General features: G+C 41.6%; 2 protein-coding genes across 8 annotated transcripts; both read right to left on the bottom strand.

The window, feature by feature from the left end:
- Positions 1–3,725: 3,725 nt before the first annotated feature.
- LOC111854034 (uncharacterized) lies at positions 3,726–8,481 on the bottom strand. Of its 2 annotated transcripts, none has more exons than XM_023831606.2 (5): positions 8,198–8,481; positions 7,781–7,989; positions 6,667–7,365; positions 6,173–6,364; positions 3,726–4,242 (listed from the first exon to the last, which is right to left on the bottom strand). In XM_023831606.2, exons 2-4 carry the CDS (start codon positions 7,986–7,988, stop codon positions 6,174–6,176), a joined length of 1,098 nt encoding a protein of 365 aa, XP_023687374.1. In that variant the 5' UTR covers position 7,989; positions 8,198–8,481; the 3' UTR covers positions 3,726–4,242; position 6,173. The 2 variants fall into 2 exon arrangements, with proteins under 2 accessions (XP_023687374.1, XP_072558909.1); XM_072702808.1 differs by lacking the exon at positions 3,726–4,242 and adding an exon at positions 5,171–5,853.
- Positions 8,482–11,322: 2,841 nt separating this feature from the next.
- On the bottom strand, positions 11,323–20,350 carry lbr (lamin B receptor). 6 transcript variants are annotated; one of them, XM_023831600.2, is made up of 14 exons: positions 20,192–20,350; positions 16,908–17,082; positions 16,512–16,691; positions 15,838–15,912; positions 15,524–15,704; positions 15,226–15,422; positions 14,778–14,832; positions 14,443–14,637; positions 14,219–14,322; positions 13,807–13,932; positions 13,532–13,700; positions 13,310–13,390; positions 13,095–13,217; positions 11,323–12,737 (listed from the first exon to the last, which is right to left on the bottom strand). In XM_023831600.2, exons 2-14 carry the CDS (start codon positions 17,076–17,078, stop codon positions 12,577–12,579), a joined length of 1,818 nt encoding a protein of 605 aa, XP_023687368.1. In that variant the 5' UTR covers positions 17,079–17,082; positions 20,192–20,350; the 3' UTR covers positions 11,323–12,576. The 6 variants fall into 6 exon arrangements, with proteins under 6 accessions (XP_023687368.1, XP_023687371.1, XP_023687373.1 ...); XM_023831603.2 differs by lacking the exon at positions 20,192–20,350 and adding an exon at positions 19,262–20,165; XM_023831605.2 differs by lacking the exon at positions 20,192–20,350 and adding an exon at positions 19,266–20,165.
- Positions 20,351–21,421: the final 1,071 nt, after the last annotated feature.

Genomic DNA, 21,421 nt, shown 5'->3' with positions numbered 1-21,421 from the left:
CTGAGAGTTGCTGTGTGACGTGAACATCGCACCAACGAGTCAGATCACTCTGCATCTCTGCCAATGGTTCTATGCGTCGCACGGGTTTGGGGGTTCCACTCAGACCCTGACTTTGTGTGCCTATGCATTTAGCATGTTCTCCCTCTGTGCAGGGTTCCTCCAAGTATTCTGGTTCATTTCCATGGTCCAAAGAAATGCCAATAAGGAGAACAGGTGTTTAAATCAACTGTCGTATGTGAACGCGTGTTATGCAATGGACTGGCATCCCAACCAGGGTATTTCCTGCTTGGGACAGGTTCACTGTAAACCTGCACTGGATAAGCAGTTATGAAAAATGGATAGATGTTTTTAGAATTAGTATAAAACATTTTAAGCAAATGATTGGGAGACACAATTAAGTGGCAACCGTTTTGCAAAGACTAATAATATTACGAAGTAATAAATGTAAAACATATTTTTAAATCACTCAAAGGGTTAATATTTTGTTGTTGTTCTTGTTATTATTATTATTATTATTATTATTGTGTTCTGATGAATTCCCTGGCCACATACAGTACGTGTTCCTTTTCTGCGGTTTTATTTTGAGCCCTGCGACCCCATTAGCATTCTCTTATGTACTGTTAATTTTTAATCTTCTTTATGAGACACTGGGTCATTCGATTATTAATGTCGTCATCAGCCACCGATACGGCCACTTCTGACATTATGGGATCGTTTCAGTAATTCTTCCACTCACATGGCTCCGTTCGGTAGGGTCAAGGAAATCAAGATACGTGAAGAAGTGGAAAGGCAGCCATTTTTAAATAATGCAAACAGAAACCACAACACAGTGCACCATGCTATTAGTATGAACTGGCCCTCAGTGTTCTGTGAGACACATGCATTCCAGTACCTTGGTTTAATGATTAATGCCCTCACTCTTTAGTCTGTTTTAGATCGGTTTCAATCTATATGCAGTTTTCAGACAGAAGATGGAATATAATTGAATATAAATGAATTTCCCCCCCAAAGGCTGTACAAGAACAACGCCCTTCCTTGCTTTGTCAATCTTCATAGCTTACTAGGTGACATGATACACCAGTTTTCCCACACCCTGAGGAAATACTCTTTTTCTGCTGCAGAAAACTGTAGGGCATGTAGGTATGAGCTCAGGGGATAACACAGACTTAGAACTGCATGGGGGAAGGTGTCCCTACTTTACAAGTCTAATTCTGAATTTTTGCTGCGAGAATTTAACTGAATGAAGGGATGACTTACCAGTGAGAAGAAAATGTGAAGCAGGGTGGCTCTGTCAAGATTACGCAAGCAATTTCTCTGGAGGGTGTGCTCCCATCAAACCTCCTAGCCAGTGTTTCATCAACGAACTTAATAAAGCCTGCGGATTTTGCATGTGTGTTTGTTGGCTATCAAATTGAACCCTGTAGGGATGTTTCAAGATTTAATGTCATTTTTTGTAGCGGAATTAAACCATGCATTAAAAAGCAATGAATAGGGGTAGGGATATTATGGCAGGGTGTCTGCAGAAGTCCTGATCATCCCTCATTTTGAAAGTGTGACGCCCACCAAATTCTTACCTTGGTGATTCTGATGCAGCAACACTGCAAGGCTTCCTGTGTGAGTCTCCGGCCTAATTGGATTCCCAGTCAGGAGAGGAGGTATTACTTTTCTGTTCTGTTCTTTTTAAAGGCAGCCTTCTGCTGTGGTTTTTTGTTTATTCTGTCACCTGAACAGAAAACTTTATTTAAAAAAAAAAACGCCTCCGACACTGTGTCAGCTCCTTAAACTACACCCACATCATCAGTCTTCAGATTCCTGGCATATCTCCCAAATCTTCCAAAATAGTTTTAAATAACTGAACTATCTGTCAGACATGCTGTAATCTTCACCTTTGTATTTGATATAAACCTCTTTTTTGGTGCAATTGGTTAGGTGGGTTAGAGTATGTGGATGGAAAAACGCCGAAAAGAAATATCTTTCTGCAAAACAATACTGGAGTGTATATTTTTTATAGAGACTACAGGGGGCGTAATGCTTAAGGAAGTGGATTAAAGGTTGAAGTTTTTCTTATAGCAGCCATAAGTAAAAAACTAACTCTACTGGTTCAATAAATATTGAACATGGATATATGGACAAAAGTACTGGGGCACCTGGCTATTACACCCACAGGGACGTCTATGCATACCAAGACATTTTGGACCTCTCCTATGCTTCCAACAGTTTGGGGAAGGCCCTTTTCTGTTCCAGCATGACTGTGCCCTGGTGCACAAAGCAAGATCCATAAAGACATGGTTGTCTGAGTTTGGTGTGGAAGAACTTGACTGGTCCATACAGACCCCTGACCTCAACCCCATCGAACACCTTTGGGATGAACTAAAACAGAGAGAGAACATTTTAAAATAAATTTGAGGAAGCACTTCTTTACACAGCGTGTAGTTAGAGTATGGAATAGTCTTCCTGCTAGTGTAGTGGAAGCTAAAACCATGGGTTCCTTTAAATCAGAGCTAGATAAGATTTTAACAACTCTGAGCTATTAGTTAAGTTCTCCCCAAACGAGCTTGATGGGCCGAATGGCCTCCTCTCGTTTGTAAATTTCTTATGTTCTTAGAGATTGCAAGCCAGGACTTCACATCCAACATCAGTGCCTGACCTCACAAATGCTCTTCTGGATGAATGGCCAAAAATTCCCACAGACACATTCCAGAATCTTGTAGAAAGCCTTCCCAGAAGTTATACACCAGCTAGACGATGGCTAAAAGGGTAGGGGATGTGTCTGGTGTGTTTGTCCAATCCAGAGGGCCATTCCGCAAACATAGTGTTACTGCCTGTACTACCATAGTGTTACTTGTGCTTACTGCCTGTACCAGGTAAGGGCGATGTCGACCCTCTCCAGCTCACTTCTGCTGCACCACTGAAGTAATGTCTCACTGAACAAATATCCCAACGCGTGTCTTTATCCTGTGTTCGTGGTTCAGCAGGTAGCACCGCTAGCAAAAACAGCTGGATACTTTTATCAAACACATTGTGAATTAAAGTGTCTCTTAAGAAGCTGAATGATTATACATACCATGTCGAGCTTCTCATAACATACAGCGGCGTAAATCGGTAAAACGGTAAAACTCGTAAATGGCTTTGGGTCCGAGGCATTAAGAATTCAATAAATACGGATTTCCCGACAGTGTTAGGCGGCTCGGTACGCTATTTGGACGCCACTTATTGCAAAGGTAAGAACGTTTACCCTTGGATTTGAATACACAATAACGGTTTGGTGACACCCCCCTCACCCCAAGCAGGTAATGGCAGAGATAAGGTGTGGGAGTGATGCTTTGAACTGCTGCCAACCGCTTTTCAGCTGTGTTTGTGGGTTTGTGAGTCTTTCATGCTTTTGGATAAAACTGGCCTGGCCTGCCGTCTTATACCACAGGTGGCACTGAATCTTCCTTCAAGGCTTTGACAACAAGGGGAAGGTAAGGCAAAAACACCACGAGATCTTCTTGTCGCTGTCTTTCCTGTGTATATATTTGTAACATGAGTCTTTCAGGCTTTCATTTTGAAACAGACTTTTATTTTGAAATGCTGAGCAGGGGTGTGATATACGTTTAAGTTTTGGCAGTTCTGGGAGGAGTCCTGCATGGAGGTCAATAAAGTTTTGAATAACCCTGGAATCCTGTTGGTTTTGGGTTTGAGGACGCAAACCCAAGAATACTAAAGGATTGTCAACGGGCCAAAATACCCCAAATTTAGTACTACATATTTATAACATAGATACAGAAGCATCATTTCGGGAAGAACTGGTAGAGTGAACATACATAAAATAACATCACATCTTATGTGTTTTTCGTGTTGCCGGTTTATGGGACGCTCTGGAAAACACTGTATTGTAAGTGCGGAGATTCCAATGTGACGTGAGTGTTGCATCAGTAGCAATGACAGGAAATCATACAAGCAGCAGGCAGACTAGAAGTCAAGGAACTAGGTTCCCTGCCATTGGACAGATGAAGCTTGGCTCAGTGAAGTAGATGAACAGATATGATGACGTCGCCAACAAAGTAGAAATTCTGATGCAGGCTGCCCACTCCACCAGCCTCTCTTATCACCTCATATGTTAATTTCTTGGAAGGTCCTTCATGGTTGTATTGAGCTGTGGACCTTCTCCTGACACGCTGTTCTGGAGTGGCAGGAATTCCTGGCCCTGGAGTCTTTTGGGAACTGAGAACTTGGTTACCTCTGCTCCAAGTTTTTTTGCTTTAGAAAGAGCAACAGAAGGTAAACAATGAAGTTTTTTTTCCCTCAGAAACATACCAGGCGGCAAACTGTGACATGTTGTTGTTCTTTACGGAGATATCCTCACATAGCTATTTCTTTTTCCCTGTACGAATGTACAGAACCTTCTGTCATTGCGTATTCAAAGTGACTCTTGTCTTTCCAATGAGCTGTCCTGTGTCAGACTACAACCGCTCTCCACTGCATTTGTTCTTATATTGAGCAAACAACTTAACATCTCACACTGCTTAGGAGTATATGGCTAAGGTTTGTTTTTTGTCATTAAAAAAGAATCATCCGTAAACACTATTGTTGCATTGCATAGGGATGAATCATAGGGATAATATATATATATTAAGCCTGGGGCTGATTCAGGACCCAGCATGGAATTTGGATATTGAGTGATGAGTTCTGTTGACATTCATTCAGCTGGTAGCAATTCAGTGAGGAATTCTTCCTTTTTGGAAGCAAACCGACAGTTAAGGATGAGATGAAGAGTCTTAACCTACTTTCTGCCCAGAACTGCAGGGATCTTGAAACTTGTTCATATTACATATTTAATGTCTTGCTGCAGAGAATGGGTCTGCCTTTCAGACTGTTGGACTGTTAATTAAAACACGGTGTTTATCTCTGTTTAATGTATCGATTTGTCTGTCCCCATGGTACTTAATGAGTGCTAAAGCTTTGTAGCAAATGCTATCCAGTACACATTTCAAGTAATAAGCTATTTCATCATTCAACTTTAAAAATATGAAAATGTTTCTTTTCCACTTCCTATTCTCCAATTTTCTCCCCAACAGGCCTAAACAGCAGGACACTCTGTCAAAACAACTTCAGCGTAAGAGATTCAAGGAAGTTATTATTAATGCATTTCTTGTTTTTATTAAATAAAAGCTTTGCATGTGGGTAATAACAGCATGTTTTTCAAATTCTCCATGCAGGACCAATGTTATGGTGCTTCGGACTAAATTATTTGCATTGCGATTGAAAGCATAAAACTTTCCATACTGTCATTCCCATTTACTCTGCTTTACAAGTGATTTTGACCAACATACAATGTCTGCTATTAAAGTTTATTCGACAGAATTATTTGGCTGCAGTTTTGCATCAACACCTGTGAAATAAGATGTGTAGCGACCCATCTGCATACGACACAGGTACCCAAGGTGGGTTTATAGCATGTGCAGCTGAATATAACGCTGCATTACAGTGTAGCCTGACTTCAGCGGGAGAGTTAGGGCGGTGAGGGTTTTGGGTGCCTCCATAATGAGAGGTTTAAAGCTGCCAGGCAGACATTCTGACCATTATCTTGTGACAAGGTGCCGGCGGTGCTGTCACATCAGCGCTATTGTGTTTTGAGGACTTGTAGGGTGTTATTGTTTCAGCTGGCAGACGTAGACCACGCCTTCATTTTATTTCCATTTAAGTTTCACTGGAGCACTGTGCAGGCCAAAAGTCTTCACTGGGTTCTGCTTATAAATGAAGTGCCTATCTATGGGTGGGATCTGCCTATTGTCCGCTATTGGCGGTCATTACAGGGCATGCATGCATTTTTCTTTTCAGGGTGGTTGCTTAGTTGCAACACACTAGGTTCTGATTGTGTAAGTGTGTGTGTGCGTATGCATGTGCGTGCGTGCATGCATGCATGAGAGAGAAGAGAGAGAGAGAGAGAGAGAGAGAGAGAGAGAGAGAGAGAGAGAAAGCATGGGGGGGCTCAATTATTTGTGTATCATGTGCAGCTATTTAATTCTATGACCCTGTGCCATAGATGTGCATGTACCAGTATTTATATCCCTAAAGGTTACACTGGGTATAAGCTTTGAAATAACATGGACTTCCAGCATGTTTGGGCCCCCTCCCATACTCTCTCCCCACGTTCTCTCGTCCTTTCTGCAACTGCACCCCCACCCACCTCAAGCCCTGCACTTCAGGGCATCTGCAGGCAGTCTGCTGAGGGCCCGGCCCCTGAGAGCCGCAGGGGCTGCACATTTTGGGGCCCCCGTTGGCGCCCCACTGGCGCGGCCCCGCGAGATCCAGTGCACCAAGGCTGCGATGCCACAGTCACAGTGCCACGGGTTGCCATGCAGGTATGCCTCTCTGAGCTCTGCGGAGACGAATGCAGAAAGCAAGGCGGTGAGCCACAATCCACACCAGTGAACTGGAATTGGAATCGGTGCACCAGCTTCCTCTACATTATAATATGAACCGCTCTAAAGTGGATGTGGATCTGGACTTATTTAACCAAGACCAAGACCTGCAATAAGTGGCAAACTACTGTAGGCTTGCACCAAATGCTCAGATTATGCCAGTAAATAAATTGAGTGCATAAGTGTGACAGCATCTGTTTTTTGTTTTAAAGGAGCTGGATAAACAAGACTGCATAAGTTAGCTGGAACCAACTCTTACCTGGCAGTTCGGCCAGCAATGCAACATCTAAAGCCACCAGCCGATTCCCACTCAAGGCCAGCTGGGAGAGCTGTGGGGTTTGTCTGAAGAGGCTGCCCGGTAACATCTCAATCTCATTGTTCCTCAGGTACAGCTCCTTCAGGGTGGACAAGCCGTCCAGCGCAGAGACACTTATGGTACGTAGCAAGTTGTTATCTAGCACCAACGTCTGCAGTGCTTCCAGAGGCTGGAAAACCCCGTGAGGGATGGTCTTCAAGCGGTTACTGTCCAGGTTCAAGAAGAGCAGCTGCTGTAGGCCGACGAACGACTTGGGTGACAGCTTGTGTATCTGGTTCAGGGTGAGGTCCAGAACCTTGAGGGCCACAAGGGGCTTGAAGCCATTGGCCGGCAGGGCTGTGAGGGCATTTGCCGGCATGTCCAGGTCTGACAGGTTCTTCATGCCTGAAAACATTTCTGGTCTGATGGTGGAAATTTGGTTCTGCCCAAGCATCAGAAAGCGTAGATTCAGGAGGTCCTGGAATCCCTTCATGGGAAGCTTGTTGATTTTATTCCCATACAAGTTAAGCAAGATCAGCTTCCTGCCTCCAGTGAAGGCTTGTGGATGAATGGATTTGATGGAGTTGCGCTCCAAATTGATGCTTTCAATCTTTGGAAATGGTTTCAAGACATTTGCTGGGAGGTCTTGCAAAATATTTTCACCTTTTAAACAAAGAAAAAACAAGAAAATGTGTTTAGCGAAGCAAATACGGCAGATTGTTAATGGATTGCACTCATTCTACTGTGCGGCAGGCAGAACCAATTAACAAACACTGTTGGTGTGGTGAAGGATTTTGACTCTGCACAGATACAGGAGTTAAATGAATAAGCGTTACCATATTTTCCATAGAACCAATATAGCTATGAAGTTATATTTTATTTGGTTTATTTGCAGACCTTCTCATCCGAATCAAAAGGCACAGCTTGTTGTATGTGTTCTACAGAAGCTGATCAAGTTAAGCTCTTTGTTAAGGAGCAGCACCACATGCTCGTCCTAGGAGTCAAACGGGCAAGAGACCCTTAATCACTGTCCTCTCATCCATCCTACTGTGTGATGAGCTACTATTGACACTCTCACCCATTTTAATGATCCAGGTGTCCCGGGGCAGGCGACTGGGGAACGTGGTCAGACCCCTCTTATGGCAGCTGACCACCGACCGCTTGGCACTGGCTTTGCGGGTGCAGTGACACACAACGGGACAGCCGTCGCAGGAGCCCAGCAGAACGAGCGTGCAGAGTGCCAGCCAGCCTGCAAACTGCGTGGTACTGCCAGCCGTGAGACGCATCCTGCATTCCCGGATTGATCATTTGCAGTTCAGTCGATGACCATATGCTACGCAGTTCACAGGTCTGTGCAAAGACTCATATACACTCATTATTTTCCATAGCAGTAGGTATATTTGTACCCCAGAAATTCTGTGTTTTAAGCTTCTCACGTATTCATTTCTAAAGAATTCCAAACAAAGAAATTTGCAGATATTAAATGATCTCTTACCTTGAAGGTGGGTGATATTTGCGGGTTCACGTCAGCTCCTTGAGGAACTCGGGAATACCGGAATTCACTCACAAGCTGCTATAAGTGTTAGAGAAAGCAGGCAGTTCCTCACATAGCCCGTTCAGCTTTTTGCAACCCCTTGTGAGCCTGAATGAACCAGGATGGCCAGCCAAAGGGCGGGCACGCCTAGGGAATACAGCGCCTTTGCCAAGTGCCATACCAGGGCCATGACATGACTGGTCTACTCAGGAGACAGACAAGCGAGAGGTCGTGTGGACAGTGCAACTGGCACACCTCCCTCAACACTGACAATGAAAGCATTCCGGCTTTCACAACATGCTACCATGTGATGAACATGAAAGGGTCTCGTACTCTGGCCAATAGCACCACGATCCAGGTGCCATCTGGACTTTCAAAAGATGCGTCTCCTATCCGGACTCTGAAGGACTGTGATTATGCCATTGATCCCTAATGAACCCAGTAGGCCTCATATGCTTCCTTTGGAAAATCATACAAGCATATGTGACAAAAGGGAAACATTTAGTTTGTCCAGATTGACTCTTTATGATGTTAAATCCAGTTTTAAAACTGTGTTTTATATGGTACTGAAATTAGCAGAGTAACACTGTGACTCTGGGGGTAGCACCGTATGCACAGAGCTCCAGAGCCGGGGGTGTCCAAGTCTGCTCTCTGAGACTGTGTTTCAGGAGTTGGCATATTCTTCTGACGTTAATATGCTCACTTTGGAAGCATCCATTTACCAAACACACATTCAGCAGGGCAAGTAAAGTGATTTGAAAATCCCAAGTAGTAATTTCCCAGATGCATTCATTACCGCGTGCTGTTTTCGATCTGAAGAGGCTCATTGTCGGCTGGGGGATCTGATCGTGGGGGGGGGTAGCATGCTTGGTTTTGGCAGACAGCTGTTGGGCCTCTAATGATGCTCACTTCAATGATATGACTGCATAATCCACAGCCTCCCGCCACGCGGACGCCAAAGCGTTTAACGGCGCATTCTCTCATTGACGGAGTACTGATGCGACGCTGCGGTAGCGGGGTATCTCCACACGCCTGGGCACCTTGTATGGCACACTGGCAGAACTCACATCTGGGTCGTACCTCTAGAGATAGTGTTGTTTCTTTAAAAGGCAGAACCTGCTATCTTATACGAAGCTCCTTAAAAGATTTTGGACACCTTTCTGAGCAGCCAATCAATGATGGCGAACATAACGGGTTCTGGATTCAATCCAGCCAGCAATAGTCTCGTGTAAGCTTGCTGGTCTTATAATGTTTATTACAATATCCAGTGAGCGTTTTACTTGACTGCGCATTCTCTTTATTCCTTGGTACATTCCTGAGTTACAGCTAACTAGTGACACCTAGTGGTAATTCACTACAAACACATTTTTCGTAGAAGATAGTCAGGTTTTGGGCTAGTTTTGTGCCAAGATATGGGTTCATTTCTTTCCTGTAAAACAGGGTGACTTTTAAATAAAAAGGCTGGAGAAACTTTTAAAGTTAGTCATTTTCTTTTGACACTATATTAGATAGACTGCACACCTTAAATGGGGGGGGGGGGGTGTTCTGTGAGCATCCGTTTACTGAATAATTGCTTGACTTGAAATTAACATCCTGTGAACGGTACAGGTAAATTTTCAGTTACTATTCACTAACCAGAAAGATGCCAATGACAAAACTATTCTCAAAAACCAGGTGCCGCTTCTCCTTTCCAGATGCTCATTAATCATATAGAATTCTTTTTACTGATTTATTACATCATATTAAAACTATAAAACGTGTGAAATGTGCTGTTTGGTTGGCTGTACACCAGTATGACATCTCACAAGTCGCACCGAATGATACAGATGTGAGGTTTCTTCTGGAAAAACTAAGCAGGCTATCTTGAGCACAAAGCTATTCCAAGCACATGGTGACTTCGGTGAAAGTTAGATTATAGGACTTTGTTACACACTATTTTCTTACTTCGTATCACCCTGCTAAAGGTCATATTCCACTAGGTTGTCCTGCGGCAGTAGAGCCCCAGCTTTGATACATGATTTCCAGTACCATATAAGACAGGTCTATAACATTGGTGAGGTAATGGTAAGCTACTTAAGGTTCAATGGGACCGAGTTGCCAAATAGCTTATTTCATTAAATTGTGAACTGGTGCATTTGACTGTTACAGTACTTGTATGAAGAGTGAATGAAAAAAGCACATCCCACAAAGACAATGTCTTCAGACTTTTTACTGTAATACAAATACAGATTTAGAACTGATATTCCTAGGTAATTTTAGTCAGTAGAAGACAAACATTTAAGGCAACTCAACCTCTCCCAAGCACATAAGGAGCTTCCAGCAGGCAAATATCTGCTACATAGCGTGATATTAAAATTAGTGTTTCACAATGTGTGTACAGGTTGCATTTATTTGATAGTTCTCTAAAGAACCATTCTTAGATACATAGCTAATGGATGTTGGGAATGTTTAAGCTTTCAAGTGTAGACTTAATACTAAATCATGCTTTGTACATGGAGGTTTTTAGCAGTAAAAAAAAAATACAAACTAAGCACAGATTTTAAATGTACAGACGCTCCTCCACTTACGAACGAGATATGTTCCAAACGGCCGTTCGTAACTTGAAATGTTCGTAAGTTGTTATTCAACATCAGTTTAAGAGTATACACAAGTACAAAGAACTAGGATGCTGGTAGTACGCACGCTACGCTGCTGTGCGGCGGGATTAGCAGCCAGAAGTCGTACTAGGCGGGATTGGCGCACAGAAAAAAAAATGGATGTTGCGGACAGGAAACGGGAGAAACTTGGACTTTCAGACATATGAACGAAGAGGACTAAGTTCATAAGTTCAAAGTTCTTAAGTAGAGGAGCATCTGTATATACACATTGGCCATAAAATATGAACAGTATACTGTGTATGTGTAGCATAGAAAGGAAAATTTATTCATTTAGATCTGTTTTAATTAATTTTGAAGCTAAATCCAACTACATATGAATATTTAATAACAAATGCTGAGAATTTTTGTATGTTGCTGTGTTTCTACCATTTAGGAGTCCGTTTCAGTTCTAGGCTTAGAAGGCTTGTAATAACAACTACTGAACACATATTTAAAAAATTAAGTTTAATGATTCCAAATATATTATAAACAAGAAAAAAACTGATATGGAATCTCCACTGAAACCAGGGGATGAACACAAAAGATCCAGTTTTGTACACAGACTGGTCTAGTTGTAAGTGCCAAAGGCTACAGTGACAATTCAGGCTTAAAAAGAGAAACTGAAATTACATGCAACGTTACCTACGGTTATGGATAAGATTGCCTAAAGCTAGTTATTAATAAGTCACATGATGGAAAGGCGTGCACGATACAATCAGTCACATGACATCCCATCGTCTAAGTACTGCTAAACTTTGCCCCTAAAGTGGCATTAAATACAATTTGGCAAGTAAGAAAATACCACAGGGTTTAAAAGAAAAACTTGGGTATATGTCATTGCGCATTATAACAGTATCCATTTTTTTTAAATGCTACCTTTATAAATCAAAGTTATTTAAAAAACTGTGAAAACTTTTAGAGAACCTAATAAAAAAAATACCAGTATATTTAAAGTGACTTGAGGTGACTTAAGGATTGGCCAGCTAACTCCCCTGGTAAATGTGAAATATGACAGAAACAGGCTGTCCATTAGTAAACCCTGAAGAGACTTTCTGTCTGTGGAGGACACACTGTAGGAAACTGGGGGTAGCAGAGCCAAATTGGTGTGGACAGGGGTAGGGGTCTATTCCACAGTGCACTTAATGCCAATTCATTTCAATTATTCATGCCCTTTTAAAATTACATCTCTATAAAAAATATACACAAGACAAACCTTCGTTTTCCTTCACAAAATAATGGTCCTGAGAATTCCTACTATTCTGTACAAAAAAGCATTTCTCTCGTAAAATATAATTTACACAAGCAATATACCATTAGGTATATTTACAAGAACACTTAAAGCCAAGCAAAAAACACTTTTTGGAATTTAGAAAAAAAAGACTTGTGTAATGTTGCTAAACTTCTCAAAAACGTATGTACACAAATATACATAATGTGGATTTGCTGGTGTTGGCTGCCCCACAAAATTTGTAAACTTTTGTGCAAAAGGCAAAAAATCCAAACTACACCAATAAAAAATATTTTTTTCCCCTCCCAACATCAGACTTCACTTAAAATTTACTCTAAAAATAGTCCTACTCAACTCATTCAGTTTTTCCTCATTAAATTAAAAACAATTAGATTTTTTTTCCCTAGGGTCTTGTGTAAAATTTCAAATGAAAAGTTAAGCCGCAAATGACAGTGCATGCTGGGGTACCCCTAGCCTCAATATACACCAGGAATGATGCGGTACCGAACTTGTCGGCAATACTCGTCCCACGCTGACCCATACTTTTTCCTGCACTGCTTTTCGTCCCGTGCCTCACGGTGAATCAGCAAACAGATGAAGTAAATCACGTAGAAGTAGGGTAAAATGTGGGTGAATCCTACAGAAACAAGTCAGCATGCAAGAAAACATTATAAACATTATGGTTCTTGCTCAATTTCAATTATACATCATTATTGGAATCTGAATTTGACTTAATATACATGAGAACACATACACATGGCAAATTGTTCATGTTACTGGTTCCTCTGTTTCTAATTTACTTTGTGGTCATCTGTAGCGTATACATTTTGGGTATGTCTTCTGATGTATGACTGCCAGAACAGTCATATTTCTGCATCAATGTCAAACTTTGTAGGTTTAAACTCTTTTCTTTCTTGATACTTGTTACTTGAAGTGAAGATGTAGCCCCATAACGGCCATTGTGTGAACACACTGAAAAACAGCCAGCACTCACCGCAGGGGAGCGACCATGCCGAAGCCATGATGATGTCACCCAGATAGTTTGGGTGTCGGACCAAGCCCCACAAGCCCGACACAAGGAGACTCTTTCCTGTCGCAGTGGGTATAGTTCGCACGTCTAGGAAGCAAGGACACAATAGTTAAAGATAAAAATAAATAAATAAATCTGCCGTCAGCAAACAAGCACAGATAAATCGATGTCACACTTACGAGAAAGCTTGGGATCAGTGGGGTTCCTTCTGAAAGCATTCTTCTCCGAGTTTGCTTTGCGAAACACACTATAACCAATTACTGTTTTAAAAGAAAACAGCAAATGATAAAGGGCCCATTGTTGTAAATGCAGCACTAAGTAATATATGCACTTCCCAACCAAGATCAGCCAGCCATTTTCCAACGGAGAACCTCAGAGTCAACAACCAAGGCACCACTTACGCTTGATGGCGAGGATGACCGCGACCCACGGCCATGAGAGAGCGTTCGGGTGCTTCACCAAATAAAACGCTTGCAGGCTGTAGGTGAATGGCACCCAAACCAAGTCTCCAAATGCTAGCATGAACCCAAACCCATCATGAACAATGTCCATGGTGGTCAGAATGGCTTCCTGTACAGAGAATGGAAGACAGACGAGATGGCAGAGGGCGGGACATTAACCACAAGGATGAAATATACATGGGACCCAATATCATCACACTGGACATCCCTCGTACCTCGTGCCAGAGAGCATCAGCGACGTACAGAAGCTGAAAGCCATTCACCAGCATCATGGCCAGTGATGGGGTGTCGAGTTTCTGAAACTTCATTTCAGCAAGCAACATGGAAAAGTTGATCACAATCTGTGGGAAAAAAAGTGAGACAGATGCTTGTTTACAAATATTATTTTGGTATATAATCCATAATACCAAGTCAACATACCGAGCTGCATTTTATGTAACACAGGCTGACCCTAAATGCTCATCAAAACAAATGTTTACGTAAACTATATTCAGGAACTACCATATATTTTTAAGTACTAGAGGACATACTTCATACATAAAGAAAATTGACAAAATAGTCTGGGAATCCCCATGAGCTGATCCCATCCTAAATAAAGACTGAAAATGAATTTTAAACAATACCTACCCAACCTATTAAACCTGGTCGCAATTCACAGAAGTACTTGAGGTCGAAGCTCTTAATCCGTGGATTAAGCTCATGTCCGATGTAGAAATCATAAATCACATTACCTAGGAAGAAATGGCAAAATTAAATCATCTCACAGGCTCTGTGGTGACATACAGGGACAGCGTGCAATCGGTTTGTTTGTTTTGGGCAACATTAACTTCAGCCAGCATCAAGTAGTTTACCGGAATTTCCTCCAGGGGCAAGTTCACCCTCACGAGCCCAGCGGGAGCGTACATAGAGGTACACGCTGAGCACAGAGGAGAGGATCATGGAGGAGACAGCGAACTGCATGAAGTGGTCGTGGATGTAGCTGAGATCCACATCCTGGTAATAAGCCACTCCAAGGGCTGCAGCACTAAGGATAACTGCATAAAAGCCTGGAAGATAGGTGGAGGGGAGTACAATGAAAACACATATGACTGTCTGATCACATAACCCATCAAAACTCCTCAGAAGTAGTTAATGTACCCCAGCATAAATGGCCTGAGTTAATGAAGCCATGTGGAAAGAATCTTACCATTAATCCTGTATTTTAACCTTTTCCCAGTTGCCAGAGGCAATCCCTCTACAACCTTGAGGAAAGAGAGAGTGGCAAGGGTCAAGTTGAGTAAATCTTTGTTATACTATCATGAAAGTGGTTTACAGGGACATAAGATCACAATTCCCTAGGTCCACAGCATAACAAAGACAAAAGGGGCTTATATGATAAGACACGCACATGCACTCACATGAACTTGTTCAAATAACTGGACAGTGCAGAACAAGGGAATGAACACATGAGAGACACAAACCTAACCTAAAATGTTTGGCTCCAGGGTTTAATTTCATAAGACTGGAAAGCATGCTAGCATGATTAATTAGAATAAACATGAATAAACATGTGAAGCATGGCTCCCTTATTTAGAAGGCTAGTTAGCTGGTTGGGTGTGCCACACTTGAGTTTGCAGACAAAGGCCAGTACTTACCTTCCCAACCGGCAGCATGTAAAGGAGTGCCTGAAAGAGGAACCAGAGCGCCACAATGCCAAACACCCCAGCATCCCACAGGGTGTCTAGCTCTGGCAGCACGGGGGGGAAGTCAAGCAGGCTGGGATCTTTCTGCTGGCACATCAGCAGAAGGACAAAGGTCACAGCCGGGAGGAAGACAATCATGAAGGCCGCCCCTGTGAGGAAATGCCAGTTATGATGACTGGGGACAATCAGAGACACTAGCAAATTTTAAAACCTTAGAATTAGTCTGTCTGCCAGTAGGTAAACATTTTACCAAGCTTTCCACCGAACTCTAGCTCTGCTGTCTTGCCCACCGTCTGCTTCTCTGGCTCGGAAAGTGTCTCATCCACTATTTTCTGCAAATCCTCAATCAGCTGATCCATGGGATCTTCCTTCCTTGGACGGAGGTTGTAACGAGTCCCTACTCTGTTCTTTTCTAGAACAGCCTCTGCCTTCTGAGGACAGAATTTATGACAAAAAAGCAGTAATTTTTTGCAGTTCTGCACATTCTTGAATTTTACATATGCCTTTTTCAAAATGCAGAAAGTGTTACAAACAATATCCATGGAGATGTAGTGACTCCTTCACCTCGCTGACTCTGCTGGAAGTGTCATTGACCTCCTTATCATGTTTGTTGTTGCTGTTGTTCTCCACTGGCTTGGCCTGTAATAAAAAATTATTTCCTTTTAAAATTTAATTCAACTGGCATTGTACAGCACAGACCAAGCAAATAAGAACAATATATTTCCAATAATACGCACAGCCATTATCAGATGTGTAACCTAAATTTCCAAAACCCATTACATATACATTTATGTATATTGCACAAAAACAACATAGTGAGCTATAAGGATCACAGCTGATGGTTACATAAATGTGTTTGCTTGGTCTAGGGAGATTGTTACTTGGAAATATTATAGAGACAGTTCTTGACTGATGTGATTTGTTCCACAAACCTTTGCCTAAGTCAAAATTTAAACAAGTCAGATTTACACTCCCATCACATTCAAGACATCTTACATCAAAAAAACACGCCAAAAATAAGTAATACACTCTAATAAACACATTAAGCAAATTAAAATATGAATTTAAGGCTGATGTCACCTTTTTACGTTAGCGCTTCTATGAACTATGCATCTCAGATTTTTTAAGTATGGTCTCGGATTAAGTATCGGATTTAAGCAAGTTGAGAGCCACCAGTACGTATCTAATCAGAAAATCTGCCTGATCAAAGTATTTTTGAAGTTCAGATGTGACCTTACCAAAGGTGAAACTCTGACCTCCAGTACATCCTTTGGCTTGGGCTCCTTGGGTGCCTCCTTGGTCCGGGATGTGGAGCGACGGGTGACACGGGCTGGGGACCGTGAGCGGCTGCGGCGCCGAGACGGGGAACGAGAACGGGAGCGAGAGCGGCCTCCGCTCTGGCGAAACCCAGTAGCTCGCTGCTCAAAACCAGAGATCAGCATGTATAGCACCAATTTTACAATCAAGAGGAAAAAAAAAAAAAAAAACAACAACAACAAAATATTATATTACTGGTGTAAAACCCATTCAAAAAAAACTATAACTTGTTACAAAGACATCTCTCCATAGAACAAATACACCTGCATTTAATGTCTGAATAAAATGGGGCAAAGTATTGCATAAAGTGAGCTCACCTTCATGTCAGCTCCCTTTAGTTCCAGTTCTGTGCCATCCTTGTATATAACTGTGTAAAGCTGTGTATCAGTATCATAACTCAACACCTTCACCTCATAGTAAAGGCTGCTGCCTGGCCAGCGACCCATCACCGCCTCCCCCTTCTGAAACCTGTTACTTGGCATCGTCATTTATCTAAGGGGAAAAGCAACCACAGACAAAAAAAATTTAAAAATACAAAAGACACTGTTAATGGAGGAAATATGTTCATGCAATACCCACTTCAGCAGAAATGTAGACCAAATGATCATATGGTTGCTTTAGTCTCTTACACAATAATATAAGCCTACCCCGCCTCACCTTGCCAAAAGAAACCTTGCCATTCAAATGGTAACAATACTTGATCAAACTGATGTGTGTGGACCAAATTACAACCATTAGTAACCTTAAACAGCTTTTTTGTTTAAATTAGCATGAGGTCCTCACAGATTTGCACCTTACATTTAGCCTAACCTATTTACAACATTAAAAGAGCTGTTAGCCAATTTTTAGCATGATCATGAAAAGTAGTTTCAATGTAAAATGAGCACGTAAGCTAGCTAATGACAAGTATTACCATTCTACCTGAGAATGAAAAAACAAAAAAGCACCCATGACACTATTTATTATCTGATCTTAAAATGTAATTTCCTTAAAAGATGTATTACGGAAAACTTTATTTTAAAAAGAATTTTGTGCACGGAGCATTTTCAGATTGACATGTTGCAATGTACAAATGCTAATATTATCCACATGATTTATATATATGACCAACAAATGGCCCCACAGATTAAGGACACAACGAAGTGAGAGGTACCCAACATCAGACACAATGAAGCTTCACAAATCAGCAAGAATGCGGGACTACTCACAGAAATGCTGACATCTCTGTTGCTGGTAAGCTGTTCCATTTCACCCAGCTTTTTTAAAAACCACCAAAATACAGTATCCCCCTTTGTCACTCTTTCAATAGTGTTCTATACACTGCATTCCAGCAGTGCACAAATACGATTAACACCCACACCCTCTCAATGCATGCTTCATGTTAAGACACGACTGCCCCTATATATCCATTCAAATGTATGTGCAAACAGGACCTGTTCAAACTGATTTATAACCCAGAAAACCCACAAATACAAATTTACTGTTTAATGTTTTACATTTATTTTAGCATACACTTTTGTTCAAAGCAACATATGTTAGCAAAGATCACATCACAGACATACCTCAATGAGTAGACTAATCATGTGCAGCTAGACTGAGCTTCCAATGAATGCCCAAGTGCAAATGCAAGTAGTGCAGCAGCAAGTGCTGCTCAACATTTTTCATCAAAGCAAGAACCTAATAATTCAATGACCAGAAGGGCAACAATATGAACATTCATGGAATATAGAAAGGCATCAGGCTAAGACAGAAATTATAATCACAAGCACTTTTTTTTTAAACACGAATGTAATCACACTCAAACAGATCTGGCAAAAGTAGAACGAAATCTGACGAAAAATCGTCATTTTTAATTCCATAGAGGACACCAGACAAAAACAACGTCCCCTCCAGTCGTTAGGCGTGGGAGGATGAAAAAATAAATCAATTCTCCATTAAAATCACATAAACTTATACAAAAGAAAACATATCTGCTGTGTAAACAGTGTCGAAGCCAAACTCCGCACGGGTCAGGGGCGCGCGCGACCCCAGCTGGGGAAAGGGAAGGCTCTAGTTACTAAAGGATGCCGAGCGGAGAAGGGTGGGGCGCTAACATTTCCACGACTCGTTCATGTCCCTTTGTTTGCAAACTCATCGGTGCGCCCGACCACTCTTCCTTCAAAACAACATTATCGGTCCTTGTAATTTCAAAAACGGTCAAATGTAATTGCTCGTGATCTATCCGTACCACTATCCAGATCCAGGTCAGCTCAGATCTCACCCTTTACACCTGCTCGTAGAACTGGAACCGTTTTTTGCATTAGTGAGCGGGCTGGGTACATCCAACGCTGCGCTGTCTTTTTCAGGCTAATTTCATCTAGCGACAAATGTCAAACGATCGGGTAGTGCGATCTGGAGCATGGATCCGACAAATATTTGAAGATATACCAAAGCGCCAGCCCACACTTAAGCGGATCAGCCCGGTCCCCCCTACTGATAAATACTAAGTGCGTAACTACGACAAAGCGAAAGCGTCAGGCCTGGGATAACCGCCCACTGCCGACAGAACACTTAAAATGAAATTAGACGTTCCGCCAAACTGCTTTGATTAAATTCTACCAGGTCTTTAAAATCTGTGAAAGGCTTTTAAACATGGATTTGTAGCGTTGTTCAAGTTTACTGACTTTTATACCTACGCGGTTGACTTCGGCTTTTTGGTTAGCCGAGATCGTTTGAAAATGGTGCGTTTCCGCTGGTGGGTCGCACTATGACTATATTCCGCTTATTATCATCTCAGTAAGTTAGCTGAGTAGTTTTAACAGCCCATGACTGTGGTTCTCACTATAATTTCCATTAGCAAAGTAACAGAACACCAGATTGGGATTATGATTAAAACAAACATTTGACGCGCTTTGTCTAAATTATAATCTTAATCGGCGGTACACAAAATAAAAAGTAACCCATGGAGATGAGACTAAAGCGCGGCCGCGCACGATGGCCATGCTGTTCCTTTAATGACAATACCGGCTGACAGCGGGATGGAGGGAAAACGTCATATATTCAAAACTGTGTTAAGTGGCAAAAAGCAAAACCGCGTGTGAACGAAAACGTACATGAAGTAGCTGCTGTGGGAGATGCCGGGCAAAAAAACCCATCAAAACTGCTTTTTAAAATGTCAGTATTTAGGTTAGAGCATCTTGCAAGACGGTAGTTGCGGGGTCATAAGACAAAGTCCAGTTTCAAGGAGACAATAACCTATCCGGCGTATAATAAGGTCCTATAGGTTAGTGTAATACACCGCACCATTATCATCATCGGTAGCGTAAATCAAAATTTATGAACGTGAAAACACAAAGGTTCAAGTTAAACGACAGAATACCACCCAAATGGGATTTAAAGATTCACGGCGTTTACGTCACCCGGAACAATATAACTAAGCGAATTTAATCCATAAATTACGACAAGCACTAAACATAATAATTTCAGTGCAGCAGACAAGAGTTGATAATCAATAGCCAATAATTCCCCGCTAAGTTAGCTGTCGGACTACAAAAGAGGTCACGACAAAGCTTTTTGTGTGACCATTTTTGCCAATACACATTATAAATAAAGTTATACTTACCTTTAACAAAACGTGTGAAGAAAACTGTTCCGAAACAAAATGACAGAGTACCTCTCTAAATATGAATATAAAAATAATTTTAAATACTGCACAAGTTCCTCCCTCTCGCGTCTTCCAGATCCACAAACGTTAATGGCCACAGTGGCGCGAAGTTTGGTGATTGGCTGAGAGTATTTTGTTTTTAAATTATTTAATTTTCTGATTCGCTAAGGAAGACACTAACGTTAGTTATGATTGGCTGGTAGCCCCGTCCAAAACCGGTAGGCCCTTGTTCTTTATTTATGATGTCAGTTCATGCATTGAAACAAAATGGCGCCTGACGTTTGACAGCTTGTGACCCTTCTGAAAAGCGATCTGAAACCAAGCTGTTTTTTTCATGATCAGGCACCTTTACTACAAATTAATAACTGTTTTTGTTTGTTAACTGATATTTTACTGAATTAAAAATGAAACACATCATTTAGATGCACGAAAATAATTACTGGAATATTTATTCTTACTAAATTACCTGGATTATTCAGCTTGCTCAATTAGCTAGTGCTGAGCTAGTGAAGTTCATTGTCGATACGTCAGTAATTTCACTGACATCACGATGTGATTGTACGAGGAGGGTAACGTTATGGATTTAACTTCTGGTTCGCGTGCTTCCGGATTTTAGGGGATTCCTTTTTGAAGCAAGAGTGAAAATACGGGTTAAAGTACACGACACTGCCGTTAAGCTTGTTTAATAGCAATTATTGTGCATGCATTTTTGTATTTGGATGAAAATCGAAATGTAATAAACATTTTGAAATGCTTGAATATAAAAATTGTTTTCTATCGATGAACAGCAAAATGTGATTAAATCGCAGGGCACCTGCTCATTACACAACTGCTGTTCAACGCTGACTGTCGTCCATTATTTACTTCCCAGTTCCATTAAATAGCTAAATGCATGTTTCTTTCAGTACAAACTTGGATATTTTAATATACATACGATATATAGGACTCAATGATAATTGTGTAGAGGAAACATTATATATATTGTAATATAGAAGTTTTCCCCTAAGTGTGTCAAACACGAAACAATTAATTTGATGGGATGGCAATCCATAACAGGGTGTGATATCACTGATTTTCTTTTCAATCCCATTTCATCCAGTATCAAGGCTGGTAACGCAGGTGCCAATCCCGTTATCCGGTGCTGGCCAAAACTTAACAGTAAAGTTTAACCTGAGGAGAGTTCTCCCC

This window comes from Paramormyrops kingsleyae, chromosome 19 (genome assembly GCF_048594095.1).
Source record: "Paramormyrops kingsleyae isolate MSU_618 chromosome 19, PKINGS_0.4, whole genome shotgun sequence".
Classification (NCBI taxonomy): Eukaryota; Metazoa; Chordata; class Actinopteri; order Osteoglossiformes; family Mormyridae; genus Paramormyrops; species Paramormyrops kingsleyae.
This window is presented reverse-complemented; position numbering and strand designations above follow the sequence as displayed.